At 44.5% G+C, this 25,919-nt stretch overlaps 1 protein-coding gene across 1 annotated transcript in view; it reads right to left on the bottom strand.

The window, feature by feature from the left end:
- Positions 1–25,919, bottom strand: part of cux1a (cut-like homeobox 1a) — a gene marked incomplete at its 3' end in the record, with an annotated part of 96,088 nt that overhangs the window by 47,764 nt on the left and 22,405 nt on the right. Inside the window, 1 exon segment of the mRNA XM_084474222.1 lies at positions 17,715–17,825. Within this exon segment, the coding sequence (XP_084330348.1) occupies positions 17,715–17,825 (111 nt within the window).

A 25,919-nucleotide genomic window follows, 5' to 3' on the forward strand; every position in this document is an offset into this window, starting at 1 on the left:
ATGTGCACTGCAGGCTGGATCAGTTCAGTGACGTCACAGCCAGGTACACTTCCAAATGTGTTAGTGTTAATTAACATTAACGTTATTAAAAACCAAAAGTTGAATAATGTATCATGTGAGAATAAATAATGTAATCCAACCTGAACTGGCCTTGTCCCAGTACCTGGGCCTTTTGAGGTGGTGAAAGTGTTTTCACCACTTTGACGTGAACAAAGACGGAGGTTCCCTGAGATGGATTCCTTCCGTGTGCGGCTACTGCGGTACGGCGCGCACGCCTCCCACTAGCAGCGGTTAAAGCGCTGTCCACTCATTCTGTAAACTGTTGGGGAGGCCTCAACGACATGTGACAACGAGAAAGAAAGGAAACCAAAAAGAACACGCACACATCTGGTTTCAACATAACACTGTTAACCTGGAACAAGATGGCTCCCCAGGCCCTGGTCCGCAGTGAACACCGGCACACACACACACACACACACACACACACACACACACACACACAGCAGAAAGCAGATGTGCTATGTGTGACCAGTTGGACAGACGGAGACAGACACACACACACACACACACACACACATACACACATGCCTGGTAATGCCATTGCATGCTGCTTGAAATTGATGTACAGAGACCTGGAGTGAATAAATCCCATGTTGTAGGTGGAGGTCTGAGCGATGAATAACGGCAAAGTAGCGAGCATGTGGGTGCTAAAAGTCAAGGCTTGGACGGGTCTTTGTTCCTTACATGGAACAGAAGAACCAGGGGCACAGCGGGCTATTAAAAGAAGTGTTGGTCAAAGCGAGGGGCAGTGAATGCAGGAAAGAAGAGAACACAGGACAGTATGGAGAGGAAGCTTCAGCCTTGTGTTGGTGAAGGCCTCCCCTCGCTGCTTTGATGCACTGGATTCAAAAAGAGAAAAGGATTGTTGGTGCTTATTTTGTTTAGATTTAATTCCCACTAAACACCTTTTACTAACACAATCCCATTGGAGGTTTTCACTGGTTTAACCAGTATAGAAATTGTTGATCTATAAATATATGCTAATGTGTGTTACAGATTACTTTATATTAAGAAGCAGAGTGGCACAGGCCAAGTGGAACCAGCATAGACACATACACATGTAGAGGAGTCAACCACAAGGCATTGGAGGAATCTGAAAAGGAAAGAAAGAAAGAAAGATTCTCTCGCCCACCCCTGACTGCTTCCTGTTCTGGAGAGGAGCCCAGACCTCCAGGGGCAGCAAGCCTGTAGGTCCACACACACACACACACACACACACACACACACACACACACACACACACACAAGGCAGTGCTCTACAGAAAGATGCAGAGAGAAAGATTAGAAAGAGGGCAATGGAGTGAGAGAAAGTGCAGCCTTTCTCCTGGAGCAGTGTGCCTGACCACGGGCCCGGCGTCCACTCTCCAGGGACACACAGTCCTGGACACAAACAACCCATTTACCACCAAAGAAAAAAAGAGGAAAAAAATGACGCCACATCCTCTCTTAAGATTTTAGGGCAGTCCCCCCCCCCCACTTTAGTGCCGGGCGAGGACACAGAGCAAGCAGCTTTTCATATCCGTGTGTTTTCTGCAGTGGTCCTGGGGAGCTAACGGCAGGGGCCAGTAAGTGCATGCGGCTCTTGAACCTCGGAGAGTCTGACTGATGTTGCTGCCATTGCAAGTAGATCACCCTGCTCCACACACACACACACACACACACACACACACACACACACACACACACACTAGCACACACCGAGAGAAGCCCCAGGTACAAGTTATGCATTTGGGCGAAACATGATTCATAGTCATGCTTGGTAATCCTCTCCCTTTCTGTCACTTTGTGTGTGTGTGTGTGTGTGTGTGTGTGTGTGTTTCTGCGTTGCATGTCTGTCCAGTCAGGCTGAAATCCAACAAATGAATGTTTTATTTGGGGGCTTAGCTTTACTTGGTGAGGGCGGGGTTCCGGGTGTGTATGCGTTGAAGGGGGAGGGAGGGCTGAATGAGAAACGAGGATAGTGACTCAGTGCTCGCTGTAATAAGGTGTGTGTGTGTTAACCTAAAATACATCTAAGGACAGAGTTAAGAGAAAGAAAGGACATACCATAAGAGATCCACAAGGATTTAAAAACAACCGCATGGGCAAACAGCATTCAGGTCCACTTTTATTCCCAAAAACGACTCAGTCAATTTCACAATCTCCCAACTGTTTTCAATTGGCAATTTGAAGAGTTTCAAAACGCTTGTGGGGGATATGGCCACTTAGTGTGTGTGTGTGTGTGTGTGTGTGTGTGTGTGCGCCGTGCTTGGGACTAAGATAGAGACGTCTTGTCTTTCTCACATGAATCAGTGTTTTCCTATGTGTGTTTCACTGAATCATCTGTTGAGACGTTACACTGATGGTCAACAAAGTATGACAAAAATCACACACGCATCCGCACACACACACACACAGACATAAACACACACACTCTACAAAGCAGACGGTATGAATGGGTGGAGTGGTGAGATGATCCCAGGTGTCTTCTGACACTAAAGGGGACGGGGACATTTCTTAGTGCTAATGGGTGATATGCTCACTGAGCTGCCCTGACATAGTGTGCTCTGTCCTCTGTTTAGGTCTGTCTCCACGAGAGGCAGAGAGGTCCCTGGGACTATGTCGGGGCACAGGGAACAATGATGTGAATTATTTAAACGCGGCAAGCCTCACCATCACCGATTGTCAGATGTTTTCTGTCTCTGTGGCTTTGGAGTGCTCTCTCTCTCTCTCTCTCTCTTACATACATACTTACAGTTTATATATATACAGTATATATATATATATATATACATTGCACGGAACCTGCGAACATAACATCAACCAACAAAGCAACACAACATAAACAACACAAGGTCTGCTGTGGTACTGTTTCTTGGAATGAGGTCAGCCTCTGCGCTGCCCCCCTCCCCCACTGACTCCACAAACACCAACACAGATGAGTCCCCCCCCACCGCAGAGGGGAACTGGGCAGAACACTAAAGGACGAAGGGGTGACCGTTGTACAGGAGGCTCAGAGACCTGCCCCCCCCCCCCCCTCAGCTCCAGCAGACAAGACCATCAATCAGCCGCGGCCGCTGGAGACCCGCCCCCTCCCGGAGGGCCGGAGACGTGCAGGTGAGCGAGGACGCAGAGGAGAAAGCGGCGGATCATAATTAGCTATGAATCGCGGGCAGGGCGTTGGGCTGCTGGGCGACCGCCGGAGAGCTATTTTTAGTGGTGGCTTTGGGACAAGAACCTGCAACCAGCCAGCCGCGCAAATTGGAACATGCACGGGGGCCACATGAAGTGGCTTCTGCGGAGTGTGTGTGTGTGAGCTGCGTGTGTGTGTGTGAGCTGCGTGTGTGTGTGTGTGAGCTGCGTGTGTGTGAGCTGCGTGTGTGTGAGCTGCGTGTGTGTGAGCTGCGTGTGTGTGTGAGCTGCGTGTGTGTGTGTGTGTGTGTGTGTGTGTGTGTGAGCTGCGTGTGTGTGAGCTGCGTGTGTGTGTGTGTGTGAGCTGCGTGTGTGTGTGTGTGTGAGCTGCGTGTGTGTGGCCGTCTGAGAGAAGCTCTTCCTGAGGAACAGACCAGGGGGCGGTGAGGAGACACGTCTCCAGGGGTTGTGTTGACCTTGTAAGGAGTTATTTGACCGCACACGGTCATCATGAATGCACGTTTTCCTACCTGGAAGGAGGATTGTGGCTAAACAATAACGGTGAAACGGAGCATAGAAAATTCACATTGCAAGGACAAGTGAAGTGTGAATGCAGAGACTGCGTGTTGGCTTTGAACCCCAGCCTGCTGGAGGCCTCACAGTCCAGATATATCGGGAAAGCAGATGTGCTTAGCATATCCTTCTTCGCGCCTTACACAAAATACACCACTAAGAGAGACGGACAGAGGGACGGAGAGAAGGACGGAGAGACAGAGAGGGGACAAAGGAAATAAGAGAGACGGACAGAGGGACGGAGAGAAGGACGGAGAGACAGAGAGGGGACAAAGGAAATAAGAGAGACGGACAGAGGGACGGAGAGAAGGACGGAGAGACAGAGAGGGGACAAAGGCAATAAGAGAGACGGACAGAGGGACGGAGAGAAGGATGGAGAGACAGAGAGGGGACAAAGGCAATAAGAGAGACGGACAGAGGGACGGAGAGAAGGACGGAGAGACAGAGAGGGGACAAAGGCAATAAGAGAGACAGAGAGGGGACAAAGGCAATAAGAGAGAAGGACAGAGGGACGGAGAGAAGGATGGAGAGATAGAGAGGGGACAAAGGCAATAAGAGAGACGGACAGAGGGACGGAGAGAAGGATGGAGAAAGAGAGAGACATGAAGAATGTGAAGGAGGGAGAGCTGAGAATAGCTCATAGTCATTTATGGATGGTAATAAGGAATCCACATGTTTAGTACATCTACTGATGGTAGCTGGACGAGGCTGCCAGCAGCATCGTCTTGTGTTAAAGCAAAACGTGAAGAGACTCTTTGCTCTGGACACCATAGGGACTTTTTGATTTATGTAACTTTTACATCAAAGCTACCAAAATGAATTCAAAATAGGAGTTTGCAGAGAAGGGCGTAGGTAGCTTAGGATGGGGAGCTCACATGAAATGAGTTACACCTGGTGTAATGAGAACTATGGCCCTCATTACACCTGGTGTAACGAGAACTATGGCCCTCCTTACACCTGGTGTAACGAGGACTATGGCCCCCCTTACACCTGGTGTAACCAGGACTATGGCCCTCCTTACACCTGGTGTAATGAGGACTATGGCCCCCCTTACACCTGGTGTAATGAGGACTATGGCCCCCCTTACACCTGGTGTAACCAGGACTATGGCCCTCATTACACCTGGTGTAACGAGGACTATGGCCCTCATTACACCAGGACTGTAAATCTCTCTCGTTGGCTATTTGAAAGCAGTGCTGTGATCGTGGTGCAAAGGGAGCTGTTTTCTCCGTTGAAACAGACCGGAACGAATTCACGACAATGCCAACCAAAAATACTAGACCATGAATATCTTCATAGGAAGGAAACAAAACAACATGCCTTCAGTCACACGCGCCGGCGCATCAATCAACCAATTGTTGCTTTAGGAAACTATGCACCACCATGCAACAACAACAAAAATGACCGTTGTTGCGCAGTACCATGTTGGATATCTAAAGGAGTGGGTTCAGTGTGAATAGCTGGCTTGTGCCTATCTATTGCAGGCTCCCAGAGTACATGAAGCGTGCACGTGTGTGCATGGCTGCATTCACAGACACTGACTCATTAAGGTCAGCAGTGAGGGACAACATGGGGGGGGGGTCCCATTCTAAAAATAACCTGCAGTGACCAAGCAGGAGTTGGAATGGATGGATATCATTTATCAATAAAAACAATTGACATTACGGTGTCCTGTTACAGTGTCATTACACAAGTAGGTAGTGTGTAATGAGCTGGGTGTGTAATAACGTTCTGGTGCAGCGTGTGACAACAGTGTAAACCGGCAAAACCTTGCCTTTTCCCATTCCAGACAATAACAGGTTAAAATAAGGGTACTCATTAGACGCTTGACTTTCGTTTCAATTCCATCATTACAGAGTCCATTATTTCCTTTACTTTAATCAAGATGTGCAAAAAAAAGATGAAAGAAAATCTTAATGTAATGTACAATAATTACAAAATGTTGATTCCAAACATCTCAAACAGCAAACACAATCTCCTAATGGTTATGATGTAATGACGGCTGCAACGGTGCAGAGGAACAACGGTAAGCAGGGAACCAGAGGGCTCTCAGTAAAGTGAATCCCCAGCTGTGTGTGATAGAGTCTTACTAAAGTTAGGGCTGGAGTACGAGCTGGGATAACAAATACAAATATATGGATGGGATAATGTTCAGCAAGTCGGGACATTATCGCAAAACTATCCCCTGTATCACCCTAAATGATCATCAACTACTAAAGATATAAATAATTTGCCAAAAATGATTTACAACTATATATAACGACTATATATATAGAAATGTATACATACACACACACACACACACACACACATATATATATATATATATATATATCAGTGGCGGCTGGTGGTTTTTAGAGTGAGGGAGGAAGGACTGCGCGCTTGGTTGCCATTGGCCTGCTTGCACTGTTAGTGGCGTATGGTGGCATAAGTATGTGAGACTCAAGTTGTTTCAGGGTGTTTTGGTGAACTAAGAAATAGCAGGGAGGGATAATTATGTGAATACAATTGATACAAATCCACCAGTGGCAGCATTGTACTTTGAAAGCTGGTGGGCAGCATGTCTTGGACTACAAGGGCAGAAGGAAAGGATGCAAAGCCAATTAGTCAAATCAGGCCTACTCTTCTCTACTCTAAAACTAAATAAAAAAATCGGGGCCTATCATTGGGCCTATTTTTGCCCTCAATGACTGAAGTTATTGATTGTAATTTGGCTATGTTTATTTTCAGCTACAATTGTTTTAAGAAAAAATAAGACGCAAGACCAAAAGTGATGCCATTTAAAATGCATCATGCTCTGAACCATTCACTAACAACTTTCCACAATATCCAGCAGAACGGTCAGAGTAACAAACAATTAAAAGAACAACAAGAACATCATTTCACAACTATTGACATGGGCTGTAAGCCTAACGTTGTTTGAGGCAAATGTGGATGTTAATGGATGTTTCAGAATGTTGGTCATGGTGTTAAGCCAATTAAGATTGAGGGACTTCATTTATAGATCAAGTCAATCGTCCTCGCTGTTTGTGTTACAAAGATATCAGTGACCTGGGCATACCAAACGGGATATTTTTAAAGTGATTCAGAATAACGGCGTGTGTAGCTCCACGTTTTCGCCACCCTTTCAGACGGCTTGGTAACCCAACGGAGGAGTGTCGAAAAATAGGTAGGCTCAGCGCATTTATTTCTCGACCTTGCCCAACTTTTGGCGGTGGAAACACCAATATAAGCGAACAGAGTCGCACTGAACCGCACCGCTCGGTGGAAACGCCAATATTAGCGAACAGAGCCACACTGTACCGTAACGAACAGTAGCGCACCGCTCGGTGGAAACGAGGCATACGAGCGGGTTTGTTGGTTCTCGTAGCCTAGAGACTTGAGGGGATAAACCCTCCCTTCGGGCTGCTCCACAGCCAGGGCTTCTGCTTATTGGTTTATAGCGCAGCCAGAGCTCCTACTTATTAGTTCATAGCGCAGCCAGGACTTCTTCATATTGGTTCATAGCGCAGCCAGGGCTCCAGCCTATTCGTGGAACGTCCTCCCCAAAGTAATATTCAATAGGCGATAGGGGGTGCTAATGTCCCTTTACCCAAGGAAACAAACATTACATATACAAAGGCATGAAAGTAGTCATATTTAAGGGCATTAATTCATTACAGTAGTCTGGGCAATCTACATTTTTTATTCTCAACAATGTTGCCTCTCCTCACTGGAGAAGCCTCCACTGATATATATATATATATATATATATATACATATACATACACACACACACACACACACACACATATGTATACATATGCAAACTCATAAATACATATATATATATATATACATATATATAAATATACATATGCATAAATATGCAGAGAGCCAGAGGACTAAGAATGGTCCCCTCCCCCAGTCTGAAACCTGAGCTGAGAGCTGAGACTGTGTCTCCCACCACAAGACCACCCACAGCCTGGTGCACATGTTCTCCAGGGGGGAGGGCGGAGAGGTAGAATCACACGAGGTACACCGGAGGAGAGGTTGTGTTAAAATGACTTTAAACACATCGGATTAATGATAATAAAGAAATGGCTGATTCTGTTTCTCTAGCTGCCATTTGTTGGTGTCTTCCTGACCGCCTGGGGAAGGTCCAGAAGCCTTCACCTGATGAGGCCCGGCTACGTCCCCTTATGACATCCTCACGAGGTCGATGGTTTACCCTCTGGTGAACCAATACTATGGTTTTACTGGAGCATTGTTCTCAGCATCCTGACTACACTGTCAACAAGTCCTTGTGTTTGCCAATACATTGGACTGCTCCTTGTGGAGCTCCCGGAGAGACGCAGGGCCAACTACCATCTGAGGCCTCGGATGATTGGAAGTTAGGCCTTGGATTAATGATTGTTGTCTGTTTGTTGTCTGTTATTGTAAGCTTAATTCAATTAGCCTAATTGTTATAAGTTCGGGTGACTCTTTATTCCTACTCAGTTTACACTGAAACGATTGACGTGGGCCAAATTCCCACCACAGTATGGATATCCATTCAATATTTGCACAGTGGAGCAGTTTGAAATAAGGCATGGTGGTAGGAGGGTGTTCCATGGAGGGGGGGGTTACTCTGTTGGGCGCAGATGACCTTCTAGTAACCAAAGAAGAGAACGTACAGGAAAGATGATGCCCCACACCACAAATCCTCTTTTCCTGGGGAGCAGTTCTGCAAGGCAAATAATAACTTACTTGTTGACACGATTCCATTTGTGATACACAACGACCTTGTGCAAAGCTGTTGACAGACAGGGTGGATGTGATGAGGTACATGATGTGTTGACAGACAGGGTGGATGTGATGAGGTACATGATGTCCATCTGATTCAAACCAACCAATAGCAGAGCGTCTTCCAGATTGACCCATCTTATGATAACACCATTGACAAGGGACCTTTTGCACACATAACCATTTTCTGTACACTTCAAAAGGCATTCATGTAAACACGAGTCGAAGCTATAGCTAATAAAGTCAATACGTTCAGCCTATCAGCCAATGGGTGCTTGTTCCTTCTTACTCCTCACATGATGGTAAAGTACTAGTGTTCTAGTACAGTGTCCAGCCTGTCCCCCACACGGCCCACTGGGGGGGGGCAGAGTCAGAGTGGCTGCGTCATTCCAGGATGTGCGTCAGCAGGACGCTAAATTATTGAGTCGGGGTTTCAAGACAAAGTCAGCCCTTACATTCATTTACAAAGCCCCCCCCCCCCACACACACACACACACACACACACACACTCTCTCTTTATTGAACAGTGGTTTTTGCTCGCCCACTAAGTCCCCCTCCCCATTGGCTGAGAGGTGGCATTAAAGCAGCTGATTGGCTAATGAGAGCCCAGCAGGAGCGGGGGTCTAATATAAGCAGACGGACATGCTGACTGCAGGCTAGCCCGCGGGCTAGCCACAATTACAGTTCCTCTTTTTGGGCTTTTTGTTGCTCACTGTCTAAACCTGGCAGCTGTTTTGAGGACACTTACCATAGAACCAAATATACGTTTTGAGCTAAAGATAGCGGCACATGTCACGGCTCCCAGCTCAGAAGAGGACACATTAACAGAATGGAGGAGTGATGATTGTGTCTTTGGGCATGAGGCTCTTGGTCCTACGCTCTATATTCCTTATGATTACTGTAGCCGACACACTGATATTAATAATGAATACAAAATGATAATAACACAAGAATAATAATCATAATAATAACAACCTTATCTACGCAGCATCTTAAAGTAGATCCGATCAATAAGCATATAAAGGCGGTATATTCCCCCTCCAAACCCCCCCACCACCGACTCGGTCAGACGATACTGCCGTCTAACAGGTGAGCCACTGTCCCCTCTGCTCTCCTCCGTCTGTACTGCTCACCCACCACATTCCTCAGGCTACATTACAGCTCTGCTGTGAAATCAATAGCAGGCCTTTAGAAGAGTTCAGAGGAGCTTCAGAGAGAGACCAGGAAAAAAGAAAGAAAGGGAGTTTTAGGCTGTCTGCCTCGTGAACATCTCTCTGGCGTTGTGGCGTTAAACAGGCAGGGCTGTAATTAACTGAGCGAGACGCCAGTCAGCCCGAGGATTGGCGCTGTGCCAACGAATCAGCCCTAATTACTATATTCATTTTGTCAGGAACGCTCATTTTGCCGCTCCCACTGATAGGGTATGGCAGTCTGGGGGAAAACTAACCCAGACGGGCAGTCCTGTACGTTTCTCAGCGAACAGAGGAGGGCTGAGTAGGAAGAGCAATAGAGAACGACATCCAGTCAACTCCGTGGCTCGCTGATCCTGTTCAATGGCCAGTGACTTGAGCCAGACTGAACTGGACCATAGAGCTCTGCTCTGCTTGCTGCTATTCTTTATCACACATGTTTTACTGCACATTATTGTACATACTGACAGAGATAATATCTGTCTTTATTTCTCTTATTCTGTCTTTATCGCCAGTGGCCTGGCCACTTCGGCTGTAGTAATGCAGGAATTTCCCTTTGGGGAATCGTAAAATGTTATCTATCCATATATCTAGTAGAGCAAGTACACTTTATGTCTGGTTGGATTGAAATACAGCTCAAGTCACTTGAGAATCACAATTCATCAACATTTGAACAAGTCACAGATAAGTAGGCCATTCAAATACACCAAACAACCTTCTGCTGGTTTGATGTTTTGAGAGATAACAGAATATATAAGTGATATATTGTTCATAATATTATTACAATTGATTATCAAACATTTTTGAAAAATGAAGGATTAAAACAGCACATTTGAGTTTACAAATCAGATAGTGGTGATTTTACATTTAGACATTAAGCATTGCAAGAAATATCCCCATTATGCGATTGCTGCATGTGTTAAAGTAGGTAATTCAGTGTTGTGCCATCTGTCTTTGGTGCTGCACCTGTTTCCCCTACTGTACGCTGCATTCCTTCTTATGTAGGCCAAAAAGTAGCTTTTTTGATTTATTAAACTAGCGTCATATCTGAGCACCAATATTTCAAAGTAGGTTCCTCTGTCCTATTTTAATCATTACTGTCTAATTGTAGGTCATGTATTTATTGGTGCAAGAACAGGTCATCAACTGATGAATTAACTGGGCTTGGTGTGTAAGTTATTCTGGAGTTGTCCTACCTGGGACGTAAGCATGCCAACATTTCTATTGACATTATTTCAATGGTGTGGCTTCTCAGTAGGAGAAGTAGAATGGTGAGGGCAAGAAATGACCAAAATATCCAAAGACTCTCTTGCGGATTTACTCACCAGCACAAGAGGAAGTGCTGGCTCAGGCCTTGGTTGGACAGGAAGGAGCAGCATTGGACCAGAGGTCGAGGCGATGACCTCTCTAGAGATCAGGCGTCCTCATTATCAGTGTTGGGTAGCGTTAGTGTTAAAAGTAATATGTTACATTACAAAATGACTGCCATTAAAGTAACTAGTGATGTAACACTGTAACCTCCTGAGAAAAGGGACCCAAATGTCCTGTTTCAATGTTTTCATACTTGCCCCATAGCTTCAGTTTTTACAAATTTAATTAATTTGCCATTCCTTATCCTATCAAAAGCCTATGACAAAGTTGCCCAATCTCTCCTCAGTTTTTTTCATTAGCACTTGAGCGTGGAAGCAATGAGGTCTTAAGTGCTGTCCCATACCTTCCCTAAACCCTACCACTCCACACCAACTGTCTCACCACCTCACTGCACCCTAGTGTAGGGTGTCCCAGGTCCCCTATGGGTGTAGTGCCAGCCCTTCAGATGGCCCAATGAACAGACTGAAGGCTGCTGCTAGCGCGCTGAGGTGGGCGACAGAGGGAAAGTCCCACGTCTTGATTCTCATTAGAACGATGGCAGCCAATCTGAAGAATACAAATGGGATTATGGATTAGTAATATGTTGATAGAAGAAAATGCTTTATCTGTCAAAATGTCTTTGGACACAGAAGGGCTAGATATTAGAAATGGTAATCATTATGTCTATGTATGCAGATGTGTTGGTTCTCATCAGTAACCCAGAGAAATCCGCTATGCCATTGAACGTGTGGTGTACAAAAACAGCATTCACCACACGGCGAAGGAAGGTCTGAAATATTTAGGATTAAGAGTCAAATTTATTAAAATGATAGTAGCCCTAGCCTTAGTCCTGAATTATATATGATGACTCTTCCTTTACCAGCAAGATTAAAGGATAAAATACTACCAAGCTATATCAGGGGCTCGGAGTGTTTGGGAAATGGATGGAAATTAATCTCACCCTCTGCTTACATTTCTCTTCAGGCACCAGTCTGGACTCACCTCTAAATAAGGATCAATAACAAAACTGATCTGGGAGGAGCTGATGAAAGATATCTGACCAATGCCAGCTAGAGGCAAGAAGCAGGCTAGAAGCTACAATAAATAGCAGGCTATTTTGTATTTGCATTCAAATGCAACAGTTAAAAATGCAGCTACAAGGACACTGGATTCCCCAAATCCTTATCAATGGGACACATTCATTTGAGACCCAAATAAAAAAAACACACTTAGTCTCAAAGATCTACAACTTCCTTGTGGCCAGGTCGACTTTGGAGAGTTCATTGAACATAAAATGGTTGAAGACACACAAATTGATAAAACAGAGATTGAATGGAAAAAGAATATGTGAAATTATGTTTTACAACATGTAATGAGTCCAAGACCCCAATGATAATGTAACATCTTAAACAGATCATACCGTAGTCAGTAGTGACAGTTCATGTTGGAAACGAGAAAAGGAAAGGCCGACTAATCCATGTGTTGCTGCAGAGAAATAACTTACACTGGCTTACTCAAGGGAAATGTGTGGAAATGAAAGGTTAATCTTGATGGGAATTAACCGGAAGGGAAACATTGTGAGTGACAAACCAGGCATAATATTCACATGAACTGAGGAGAAAGGAGAGGTTGGGAGACACTGGCAGGAGGAGTCCTCCTCCTCCCGCTGAAAGGTTATAGTCGACGTGCATATGGAGAAAGATTGTTACAGGACGGGCCAGGAGAGTTGACCAATGAGTAATAAAGAAACGCTGGATAAACAGGGATGACTTTTACTTCATTCAGCGTCGTCAACCATCCTAGCAGTGACGGCTGGTGATAAAAATTGTTGGTGGGGCGCAGTAATAGAAAAAAATGAATTTGGTAGATTTGATTTCCTGTATTCTGGTGCATTTTGGGGATGGCCACTACCTATTACGTATTACCTACTATTCATTCAGATTCATAGCCTACATCCTGACTTGCACGGCCTGGGCAAGCTTACAAGCTTACCCATTGTTGTTATTATGATATTGAGGCAAATCATGATCACTGTCCTATAGCGTCCATTATTGTGTCTCAATGGCTATTTCAAATGCAGTTAGAAATATGGGACAGTTGCTTTATATTGTTTATATGCTACAGGCCGAAAGACTAAATTAATATGGAACTTACTTGCTCCTTTTAAGTATAACATTGGTTGGGGAGTCCAATTCCTCCACTGAAATGGGTGGAAAGTGCTTTTACAACTCTCTCCTAGTTAGCGATCCATCTTTTCTCTGCTGTAGTTGTGTTGCGCGAGTGTTGCTGAGATAGGTAGCCTATTTGATTGATTCGCTGAATTGTTCAATCGTGTGGTGATAAAAAAACAGAAAAGCCATACCATTGGCCTGGGGCGCACACTGGTGCGACCTGATGGCGATTTTTTTGCGCCAGTGAAAAGCCGTCTCTGCTTGATAGACAGCAAAAAGTTCGCGAGCTTACGTTGACTTCAACTTGGCCAGCGCCCCTGACCTGAAGGAGGGCTTTATTTCGAATGACCAATAACTAGCGTAGCCCAAATCATTGACGTTCAGACGCATTTAAATGGTTGCTGGCAGTTGCAAGTACGGTCTATCACACAATTAAACGAAGATAAACGCTATGCATTTTTGTTGATTTATTTTGTATGTATAATAGTTTATTCATAGTTGGCATAGTATATTCGAGTGAATATTTCACGGAGGGGCGGCACCCTAGCGCCCTCTATTGACCCACTGCATCCTAGTTGAGTTGCTTGCTACTGTTGAGGATCACAGTGAGAATATGGTATCTTTATTAAATAGTACCGCTCTCCTCTAAGCTGGGGCTCTCTGTTTGTGTGTATTTTTATTTTCTGTTTTGTATTTGGTGTCTCTTTGGATGATTTGTAATAAACAGAAAGTGATTTAAGAATAGGTTGGTAGTACCAGGCATACCAAGCTCCTCACACCCTCTCCATAAGAGGAGAGAACGATGGACAAAGAATGGAGGGGAAAAAAACAGCTCTGATAAAACCATTCAGTGATTTAAAGCATTGACTTTTTTTTGACTTGGCAGAAGAAGACATCATTAAATGTCCACCTTTTAGCTGTCCGTATCCGAGCCCGTTAAGCACCTTAACACTCTGCGCTGCATTGAGCAGTCACAACAACGCACTCCTCTTCACACTGGTCCCATTACAGTGTGTGTGTATGTGTATGTATATGATCACCGAATTATTGAAACCATTTTTTCCCAACCATATCTTTGATTGAAGAAAATATGATCCCGGTTACATGAGCACCGTACTGACATTTTCTCCTTAAACAGGCTATAGTCAGATTAGGGCACATCTATACATGCTGGGTGTTGAAGATGGTCTGCCATGCCCTGGCAATGTTCTTTTTTAAACTAGCCTTTCCCTCCTTGACAAGAGTTCACAGAATTCCCAGAGAATGGGGCCTCTGGTGCAACAGTGCCCCTCCCCCAGCACCACGATTAATGTACTTATAGGTTATTAAGCCCCCACATAAATTGCCACTCGAGACAGTTTCAATGGAAAAGAACCCTAATTTATTGGACAGTTGGAGACAAAACAGCTTTTTTTGTTTTTCCATTTATTCATCAACACTTAGGACTTGGAAGGAGTTTGTAAGGGAGGAGGGAGGGGGGAGGGGGAGGGGGAGGGGGAGGAGGGAGGGGGAGGGGGGAGAGGGAGGGGGAGGAGGGAGCCATCACGGGATTCCTGAAAAGGAGTAGAGACGAGAGAGGTGAGGGATGGCTGAACTTGGGGGAGGGGTGAGGGTTCTTCCATGGCCAGAAACAAAGCAGCTCGGGAGGAGAGGAGGAGCCCAGGACTCCTTGATAGGCTTAGACAAGCCAAGCCCGTAACGTCTGTGGCCTTTTCACATTTTATAAATGGACATTTTGTCATTTGGGTCTCTCTTCAGTGTTCCTCGCCATGCTGCTATTGGCCTGTTCCGTCCCACTCATCTCCTTTAAAGGGTACTTCATCCAGTCATCCAGGGGATGATCGATTCTTTAAAAGTAAAATAATTAGGCAGCTACCTATTGATAAGCTGCTCCCTTCATAAAGCTTCATGCACCCTGTCCAGTGGTTGTTTCAGAATGTTTACAGTTACTATAAATTGGTTGTATGCTCTGATTGCTTTCAGCCAAACTTTCGTCACTAACGAGTAAGTCTCTGCAAAATGTCTGAATATAAATGTACTGAACCGAATCAGGACATACAGTCATACAAAAATGGTATATTCTCCAAAATAGTATATTCTGTGTTGTCATAGTATATTCTATACAGTATACATGAGCGCATAAGTTCATGCTCCCATTTTAATTAATGTAATTTATTCATTTCTAGTGATTTACTGGCCACTATAGTCATTCATATCTGTTTAAAGTAACTCAAGGTGAAGTAAAACCACTCACAACACTCGGCTACAAAGCGACCAGTGTTGTCCCGACTGGCGGAATCCCAACAAACTACAAACTATTCTGGGGCGGAATCCCAACAAACTACAAACTGTACTGGGGCAGAATCCCAACAAACTACAAACTGTTCTAGCGGTACAGCGGTAGTTTCAGTGAGGTAGTTCGCCGACTACCGATCTGATTGGTGCGTTTGGAATCCAAGTTCAGGGTTCAGACAGCGTGTCACATGTGTACAGGTCCCTGTAGGCTCCGCCTCTTACCTTCATTTGCACTGGGTCACCATGTGGCCAGTCCTGATTGGCGGATACATAGAGCAAGTTAAACTATTAATGGGAGTTGGCGTTGTCACTCCGTGGGAATGGAGACGTAGCTCTGGCACAACACACGGCCAATCAAGTTTATTTTGCATTCTATGGGTTTATTTATTCCTCTGGCAGACCACTGAGCAATTATGGTAACTCCCATTTTAAATGGTTTTACCACAGGTCTGTTTTCTAACGGTTCCCAGCACAGGGTTGGTGATTGGTGGCGCGTCCTCCTTCCTGATAAGTGGGCTGTTCCTGACACAGTTAATAAATGGTGTGTCCCAGACTTTCCGTCTTGATAGGCGGCTCTGCCAGACTGAGTCCCTGTAACCAGGTGCTATGTTTGTGTTCTGTTAATAACTAGTCCACATGTCATGTGGTATGTATACTATATCACAGGGATTGTTTTTTAGTAATGTGTGAGCATTTGACCAACATACCCAATAATAAATATAACAGACACTGACATAGTCATACTACACTGATTCCTCAGAACTTTTCAAACGGCAATAATCCACATGCAGGCGCATACACACACACACACACACACACACACACACACACACACACACACACACACACACTAACCAGGATGTGACTTCATAGGGGAGGGGATATGGCCAGCTAAACCTGGCAGCAGACTGGCCTTGGCTAGCCATGCGATAAGAATCCTCCCTAGAAGGTAAAATGAGTGGTTAACACTGCTGTCCACTGTGTGTGTGCCTGTGAGTTTGTTGTGATTGTGATAGAAGCTCGACAGGGAAGCGTCCAAGGGGCTTGTGCTAAATGTTAAATGAAGTCCGGTTTTGTGTTGCGTAGATATGACAGTGTATGCATTGTGCGTTGAATAGAGTACTGAATCTGGGTAGGTGCGTGTGGTGTGTTTGTGCATAACCATGGTATAGCATTTATTAGTGCTGGGTCTATTACAGAAAGTTAATACACCACTGCTTTTTTAAGTCACATAATTCAGACCTAAAAGATAGTATGCTTAAGAGCTCAGTGCCCTGGTACAACCGTCCCCATCTGTTTAGACTGTTTCAACAGGCTAGGGTTAAGACGGAATCCACTTTTCTCTTTGCGTCGTGATCCCACAACCGCTTTTAAATGGCCATTTGGAGAAGCGTGGTGGTGTGTGCGTCATCCCACGGTACTAGCTAAACATGGGCTGAGCACTGGGAATAAAGGCCTGATGTTCAGAACTGTTCAATACACAGCAGTTTGGGGATAAAGCATCGACTCAAACCAATGTCCTGATGCTTTCAGGTTAAATCCACCACAGCCTTGAATGTTGGACTACAGCCAGTTTGGAAGCACCGTATGACATGCACACACCGCCAAGGCTTGAGAGACCTGTGCCCCATCCCCATCCCCCCAGACCAGACCCAGACCAGCTCTCTTAAGGCTCAGGTGATACACCCTTGGAGATGTGTGGAACGGCAGCTCGGGCCATGTGCTCTTTGCCGCGGCAAGTTTGAAACACAGAACGTTCTGCCATTTTGGACTGTACTGCAAATATGTCAGTCAGTGTGTTACATCATGCCCAGTCAACGCTGAAATCAACTCAAGGCATGGCCCTCCGTCCCCTGGATGTGCGTGGTGTTTCTCCATAGGATCATAATGAATAATGAAATCAACTCAAGGCATGGCCCTCCCTCCCCTGGATGTGCGTGGTGTTTCTCCATAGGATCATAATGAATAATGAAATCAACTCAAGGCATGGCCCTCCCTCCCCTGGATGTGCGTGGTGTTTCTCCATAGGATCATAATGCCGGTGGGGTTTCAACACGCCTTTGGTCTCTCTTCTCTCTCTTAATGGGGCACCACGTCCATCGTTTTCCTATGAACCCCGGCCATGTGCTCGGATGGCAGAAATACAAACAGTGAGACTACCACTATGGCTGCTTCTACTACCACTACCATGACTACGCACCTCTGGTGTGGTTTTCTTGAACTCCCGGCTCTGATCGATGAGCTGTTTCCTGGCCTGCTCGCTCTCATCCTGTCGGTTGGCCAACACCGCGGCCGTAGCGTCCAGATCTTTCTGCAGAAGGTGTGCACAGTGGTGGGGTGTTAGGGGAGAGAGGTACATCCAGTACTAAGGACAGAAACCCATCATGCTCAGTGTGTTGCCGCTTACAATAGAGGATAGGGGGGTTTGCAGTTGTCCCCGACTGCCCCCTGATAATAACATAAAAGAGGAACTTTATATCACCATATTAACACTTTAACCAATTGACAAAAAGAAAAAAAAAATGTTGGTAAAATCGCTCTTTAATGCTTCTCCAAAAACGTTGTGGTATAAATGGAGTGATATCTCGTTAAAACACATTGCCAAATTGCATAATGATTTACTCGTGTCTAAAAAATGGTGACTTACCAAATCATGATACTGACTTCCTAATTCCTTACTCAGACCAGAGAAACCCTAGCAGGCAAGAGGGGAGAGAAGCTGCTCAGGCCACCAAGCATGGCTTCATTTAACTCATGGTTTACAAGTCTCTGGTGGACACATGGCAAACTTCCACTATAGCGTACTCCAACCAATCCATATAAAAAGTCTCTGCTCACACGCATTTACCATGCAAGCTCACATGCACAAAGTGACTTCTCATACACACATAGTGGTTCAACTGTATGATGGTCATGGCTCCACCATGGAGGAACATATGATGTAATCCTATGTCCTGCCATGGACGGCCACAATACACACAGACATAGAACATATAATGTTGATTGTGTCTTATGGTGTGAGAAACAAAACAACAAAACAATCAAAAGATATATCCTTAATTTTAAATAATTGCACCGTACACATGAACCACACAAAGGCAGATGATGGTGTGCGCTGTATTCACCCCCTTGGGGGCTGAAATGACCTAGAACTCACGTACCGGTCTTTTGCCTACTTGCATTGTTAGCATTTGCCATGCTTAAATTCATTCATGCAGACTGTAGATATTCACAAGTATTAAAGTGTCTGATCAAAACATAGAGAAGATCTCGATTGACCGATCGATGGTCTGCAATATAACAAGATCGATCTATGCACACGGCGCCCAGTGCCGACTGGTAGCTAGTCGTTCTATGACATTCTAGCGTTAATTCAGCAGTGGAACACCATCAGATATTGTGGCGACAGGTTCCATTACTGTGTGGAGATGGAAAGGCTCTAAATGTGGTATATGGCCCTTTTGTAACGGGGACTAGCCTATGGCTACGTTCTTTGTACAACAGCACATGAATGGAGCAGCAGTGACCCACGAGCCCTGCCGTTGACTCCCACCAGCCAGCTCAGCTTGGATATTGTAATGTTTTTCCTGGCTACATGCGTGCCATTCCAATCAGATCCATTATTCCCCTTCTATTTAAGTCTGACCCAACCCTTTCCCTTCCTGCCCCGCCCCCCCCAAAAACAAACGTTGCGCCCACTCTGGACCAATAGCGTGGGGTTATATAGGCCTACATCTTGCCCCGTCTGCCTGAATTGGGTACGCGGCGCCTCTCAGAACCGCATGCTCAAATAAATGGACCAAATTGTGCTCCATAATGGCTTTATAATTTCGCTAATGGACAAATTTTGCTGGCTCAGGCAGTGGTGCTTGTCTTACTTAATTTGTTCGGTAGTAAACGCTGATGGAAGAGATTACCTCTACTCCCTGGAGTGCTTGCCTCTGCCAGATGCTATCATCGGCACACGTAAAGGGGAGAATACCAGAGGAGTCTTTCTCTTTCTCTTCTGCATGCCTGCTTTTATATGGATAAGATGAAAACACAAAGGAGACAAACACCTCTGGGCTTGGAAGACGTTGTGTGTGTGTGTGTCTCTGGGAGTGGTTAACACACACACTGCTGACCACTCCACTGTTAATAAGGACCTGTGAAGATTGCCAGCAGAAGAAATTTAATTTAGGGGGCCTCAAGGGGAGGCAGACAGGCTCACTTTACAGAATGACGACTAGGGTGAAACCTATCAAGGTGCTTCACAGCGTTGACTCACAGAGTTTGTTGAAACTGAATACAGAACGCCTTTTAATTCACCACGTCACACATACACTTTTTAATTAAATTTTCTTTTACAAATGTCTTCATGATCTACGGGTAGCTCGGGAACAAAGCAATGTGTTGGGCGACAGACACAAAACAACTATGCAAAGTTTCCTCTGACCCAGTTCTACTCCAGTAAGCAGGTGTACAAAAGTACATCCAAAACACTGCTGACGCCCACCGCAGGGACGAGCTGAACTCTGCTCAGTTAAGCCTTCTTGTTCCTTGTTGTTCCTACAGCGGGTGAGCCACAGAGCAGCACCGTGTCCACTCGGAGGGGACGGTGGTGCCCCCCAGCAGTCCTCTGTCGACCGCCACATCAACACTGGACCACCACTTCATATCACTATTTACTATAGGCTACACGTCAACCACCTAAGATGGCGCAATTTGATTGGTTCGCTATCTCGGGATATTGGGCAATATCCCGAAATTGAGATCTCAAACTCAGGATATTGTTTTCATCGCGCGTGACGGTCGTCTCGACACACTAATAAAAACAAATAAGCCGCTAATAAAAACAAATAAATCCCAGCAAAAAGTGTTATCTTGTTTATTTTTGGAGTGTTCCCGTGTAGTATATACTAAAACAATTATTTGGTGAATAATTGTTAAATATCACTATTACTATATATTATGATGGGAGACTTTGAAGACTATAATCCATTGAAAACGTCCTTGTGTTTTGTAATTGTGTTTAGTTGCTGAATTGCTCCATGTGTGAATAAGAGCAAACGTTTGATACCATGGTGAGACGAGATAACATTTATTTAAAGGAGGATTAGCGTGTGTACACCCTGTTCCTGTCTCTTCCTGTGGAGGTGGAGCGTCTCAACAATGCCTTCAGGGCCACTTGGTTTATTTTCTATCACTGCTGGTGGTGGGACACATTTTGGACTCAACCCTCAGTAGAAACAGCTCCGTCAGTGTTTACACGAGAAACGTTGGTCTTCTACCAGGAGGTCCTGTTGGGTGGATTTATTATTAGCATGTGGGCAGAGTGGGTTCCTATCTGTGCTGACCCAAGGACTGAGAACACAACTCATGAGGAACGACACCAAGTGGCTCTGAGTGCCTCAACATGTTAGGGGAAGACGAGCACCCATTATACAGTTCCACTGTATAATACGTTAATAAAATGCCACGTAATGTAATTATGTTCCCATGACAGATATCCAACATTACAACAATGACGAGACATTGGACTGGCTCAGTCAGCATCCTTCCTCTTCACTCTTTGTCACTGCTGGGACAGTTGTGTTTGCCTCGTCCTTTAAGTGTGTGGGCCAGTCTGGGTGTCTAGGTGGAATTTTCCCCAGATGACCTCACCTAGCCACAATGGGCCACATTAAGCCTGGAGCCCGCATGTTGCCTCCCACCAATGTCACAGCCAATCACCGCTGGCCACTTGGAGGTGGGTTTAAAGGAAAAAAACGACAGGTCGATTGTATTTTAAATTAACTTTTATACCACAAGCATAGAGGCCATTGCAAAGGAAAAAAGCAAGTAGGGGTGGGTATTATGCTGTTCACTAAGCTTATACAATAAAGACAAGGCTGATGTGTGATGCAAATTGTCTGTCCAGATAAGACTTATTTCAATGCCTCGTGAGACAAATGGCAGAATCCAAAGGGGTGGAAGTTTGTTATCAAATTGTGATAGATTGGATTGACAAAATCCATAATGAATTGTGTTTTCAATGTAATTGTTTAGCATATTTAAAGAGGCATAATCATTTACAATCAGGAAATACAAATGATATCCATATATAGAGTAATGTGGGCTCTATCTATCAAACACAATGTAAGTCGATTTAGATAAAAGCATCTGTTAAATGACTGAGCCCAAAAATAATGAGGTGCTTTTTGTTGGTCTAATAATGTGATAGCATTTGTGAGGTAGGAAAAGCATTGCAAAAAATCCACTGCATCAAATACAACCAGCAACTACAGTAATGATCGTGAGCACTTTGACAAATGCCAAATGCCGACAGCACTCCCAGGAGGGAGACTTTAGGTCGAGCCATCGTGGGGTGGCTGATCTGGTACGGTCTCTTCGTTCTCTCCTTCAGAGAACCAGAGTTCAGATCAACCTTAATGCTTTAGCTGATGGCTGTGTGCGATAAAGAAAAATGCAATAGACTGTCAGCACCTTACGTCTCCGGAGGCACGAGACAGGAGAGATACAACACGTCTTGGTGAGGAAAGATGACTCCATTTAGAGATGTTCCTAATAAATCACGCTACATCCCACCCCAGAATGAACCCAGGGTTGATGGATGGCCACATTGAACACATTTTACAAATGTCTCGGGGCACACTGCTGTCAAGGCCCGGGGAAACGTTCTACTTTTAATAAAACGTGTGCGAGGCCCTGCTTTGTCCACCTCTTTTAAAGTCACCACAAACCATCAACAGATACTCCCTCGGTATAAATAATTAGTTATTTTAGTCTTTCCATCACATAGCTTTTTTTCTCACTGCTAAGAAGTAGTTGTATCCCATGGGTTGAATCACAACAAATAGTGCATAAATAAGAAGAACCACTGCTGACCGAATTTTAGTGAAGATAAAATTAATTTTCCAAAATGTATTTCAGTTGTTAATCCTGGTTTCAAGGACCTAAAGGCCACATATGTCAGTCTGAGCGTAGGTGAGCTTGCATAACCAAAGTGAGGTCCCTTGCTTAAGCTGCTGAAAGCTATGGTCATAAGTTGCAATTGCTGCAGACATGTAAGTGCAACAAGATGTGGAAAAGCTGACGTAACACCTAAAATAAGTTGTTTGATTTGTTCCCAAATGTTAGAGCAATGCAAAAGTAATGAGTGCACCCCCCAACCACCCCCCAACGCCCCCAACATGAACATTAGAGCCGTCTATACGTCTATACCCAACATGAACATTAGAGCCGTCTATACGTTTATACCAAAGTCCTTCTAGGCAAGTCCTCTCACTCGCGGCCATCTTGGCCACGCCTTTCGGGCAGCTATTTGGTCTTAACAAGACCAGGGCCCTATCTAATGAATAGGGAGAGAGCTGTATCTCCATTTTCCGAGATCTAAGGGGCATAAAAAACACATGTTTGAAATCACGATGAAAAACAGACTAAAATCGCTGAAAGGGTTTGGTGGTTTTGTATTAAATTAACGTTTTAAAAGCCCTTTTTCTTACAGGTAATCTTAGACTGCGCATGCGCAATGCTTCACGACACAGTTTTCATTTACGGCATAACAACACCGGCAATGCACTGACAGCAAGTTAGCTTTAAAAATTAGCTTTTGCTGCCGAGCCAACAAGATAACAGGTAGTCGAAGTTTTCCAGTCGATGCTGCTTGTGCCGCTCCAGCTGCTGGTTCTTCCCTCCTGATTGAAAATAATAAGTGTCGCAAAAAGCGTGACCGCGTATGACCTGCAAAATGATTGGAGCAACGGCACCGGAAGAGGCGGGACATGTGCAAACAACTGCCATCTTGGCGTTACGAAGTTTCCCCATGCATTTCAATGGGTGATTTTTTCAGTGATGTGTCTCCTCCTTCTATAGTGTCTCTGTTTATACCCAACATGAACATTAGAGCCGTCTATACCGTCTATACCCAACATGAACATTAGAGCCGTCTATACCCAACCTGAACATTAGAGCCGTCTATACGTCTATACCCAACATGAACATTAGAGCCGTCTATACGTCTATACCCAACATGAACATTAGAGCCGTCTATACCGTCTATACCCAACATGAACATTAGAGCCGTCTATACCCAACATGAACATTAGAGCCGTCTATACGTCTATACCCAACATGAACATTAGAGCCGTCTATACCATCTATACCCAACATGAACATTAGAGCCGTCTATACCCAACATGAACATTAGAGCCGTCTATACCCAACATGAACATTAGAGCCGTCTATATCGTCTATACCCAACATGAACATTAGAGCCGTCTATACCCAACATGAACATTAGAGCCGTCTATATCGTCTATACCCAACATGAACATTAGAGCCGTCTATACCCAACGTGAACATTAGAGCCGTCTATACCCAACGTGAACATTAGAGCCGTCTATACCCAACGTGAACATTAGAGCCGTCTATACCCAACGTGAACATTAGAGCCGTCTATACCCAACATGAACATTAGAGCCGTCTATACCCAACATGAACATTAGAGCCGTCTATACCCAACATGAACATTAGAGCCGTCTATACCCAACATGAACATTAGAGCCGTCTATACCGGTGGAGCTGGAATAATAGAGGGCAGTTCCTCAGGAGATCAAGAGAGAGTCAAGTCTGAACAAGTCCAGAAAGACGGCTGGAAGTCTCCCTGCTAGGGGCTACATCATGACTGCTACATGAGGTCTAATGGACATCAGTGACTATCCCAGACTATCCTAGAGACCATAGCCGCTGTGGCTGCTAAATCAATCAATGAGAGTGTGGATGTTTATGCCAGTCTGTGGCAAAAGTTAACTCTAACCTTGCAACCTTGCCTTGAGTTCTGCCATTAAATTGTGCACTGATTGTATGTGGCTTCAAATTATGGATGGTGGCATCAAATCTTAATAATTTATAAATTGTTAAGATATTATTTATTTATTATTAATGTATTATTTTATTTTTTATTCAAATTATCTTATTATCCCTGATTTAGTTGATCAAAAATAATTCACTTATGTAGAAAACTTCAGTGAATTCATTTAAATTAAAAGTGAGCTAAACTACAACTACATGTTGTAGTTGCTTGATATTTTAAATTAAACAGTTAATTTAACAGAATTTCTGTGCCCTGTCTACACCAATGAACAAATCACAAATAGACACGTATGAAAAGCATAAAAAAACACATTGTTTTTCAAAAACTTGAACTTAAATAATCCACTTGTCCAAATGAAAGTGGCCGTATAAAGAAGGCTTGATTTTAGCGGCCAAACCAGCAATCTTTTCAGAACATAGCATAGCATAGCTTGCATGTTCTGAAAATTTGTCTGGATTCTGAAGGCTCCTTGCACATATACAGTACAATAAGGAAGAACTGTGGTGTTGTACATCTCCATCCTATGAACCCTTGTCCACTGACTTTACTTTAGGTACAGCAGATGGATTCACCTTCCCTGCTCGACAACAGTCACTAGTGCTACTGCCCATAGGTTCTCAGTGACGATGGGTTCATGGGACTGAGGTGGACAGAGGTGGATGTTGTGCTCCCATCCTGTCCCTGGTTTTGGAGACACAGGGAGAAGGGAAAACACACAGAAATAAAAAATAGTGACTTTGTATCCCAGGAATATGTATATATTTTTGTAATGTTCCCAATGTTGGAATTTCAGTTCTCCGTCTAATTCACCGCAGGCGCCCTTCTTCCGACTGAGAATAATAATGTCTGCATGTTTTGGAGTGGGGCTGTTACTGAGCTAGGGTAATGAAATAATGAAATGCATATTGCTGTTTAAGTCATAGGAGTTTGTGAAAAGTATCTATTGTGGTTATGGATGGAGAGAATGGTAATGCTAAAATTAGAAGGACACCCATACACAGGGTCTGAATCAGCATGTGGGCTGGCCTCTTTTCCACATGGAAACAAAATGGTGTTTTTTGCTGACTTTTTGCTTTCTTTTCGTGGACTTTTCTAACTTCCATGGAGCCCTGCTCCTCCCGTGAGGTGTCGCATCTGGATTTGGGAGCAGGCAAACCAGCCCAACATAGTAGCATCATCACGTCCTCCTTCTTCCTTCGTTTTAAGTTTGCATATTCACCAGAATTAAAAGCTATTTTTATTTTTTTCTCAGAATTCTCAAACTGTGGTGTATACATTACAATTTGTGCTGGTGGTGTAGATCTGCAAACCGTACAGTGTAATGGACTGGGGATACACTAGAAAAGGTTAGTCCATTCAGCACAATAAGTAATGCCAGCCGTCATTATGAAGCTTCAGCTGCTAAGAGGAGCTGAAGAAGTAGAGCTAGTAGAACCTGCAATATAAAATGAGCTTTCATATTCACCTGATTATCCCCAGATGGATACAAAGGTGTTGCCTCTTGTGCAACACTCTGGCCCACGGCGGGCACAGGCAGTTGTAAATCTAACT

Source organism: Micromesistius poutassou (assembly GCF_964030765.1).
Source record: "Micromesistius poutassou genome assembly, chromosome: 10".
Taxonomy (NCBI): domain Eukaryota; kingdom Metazoa; phylum Chordata; class Actinopteri; order Gadiformes; family Gadidae; genus Micromesistius; species Micromesistius poutassou.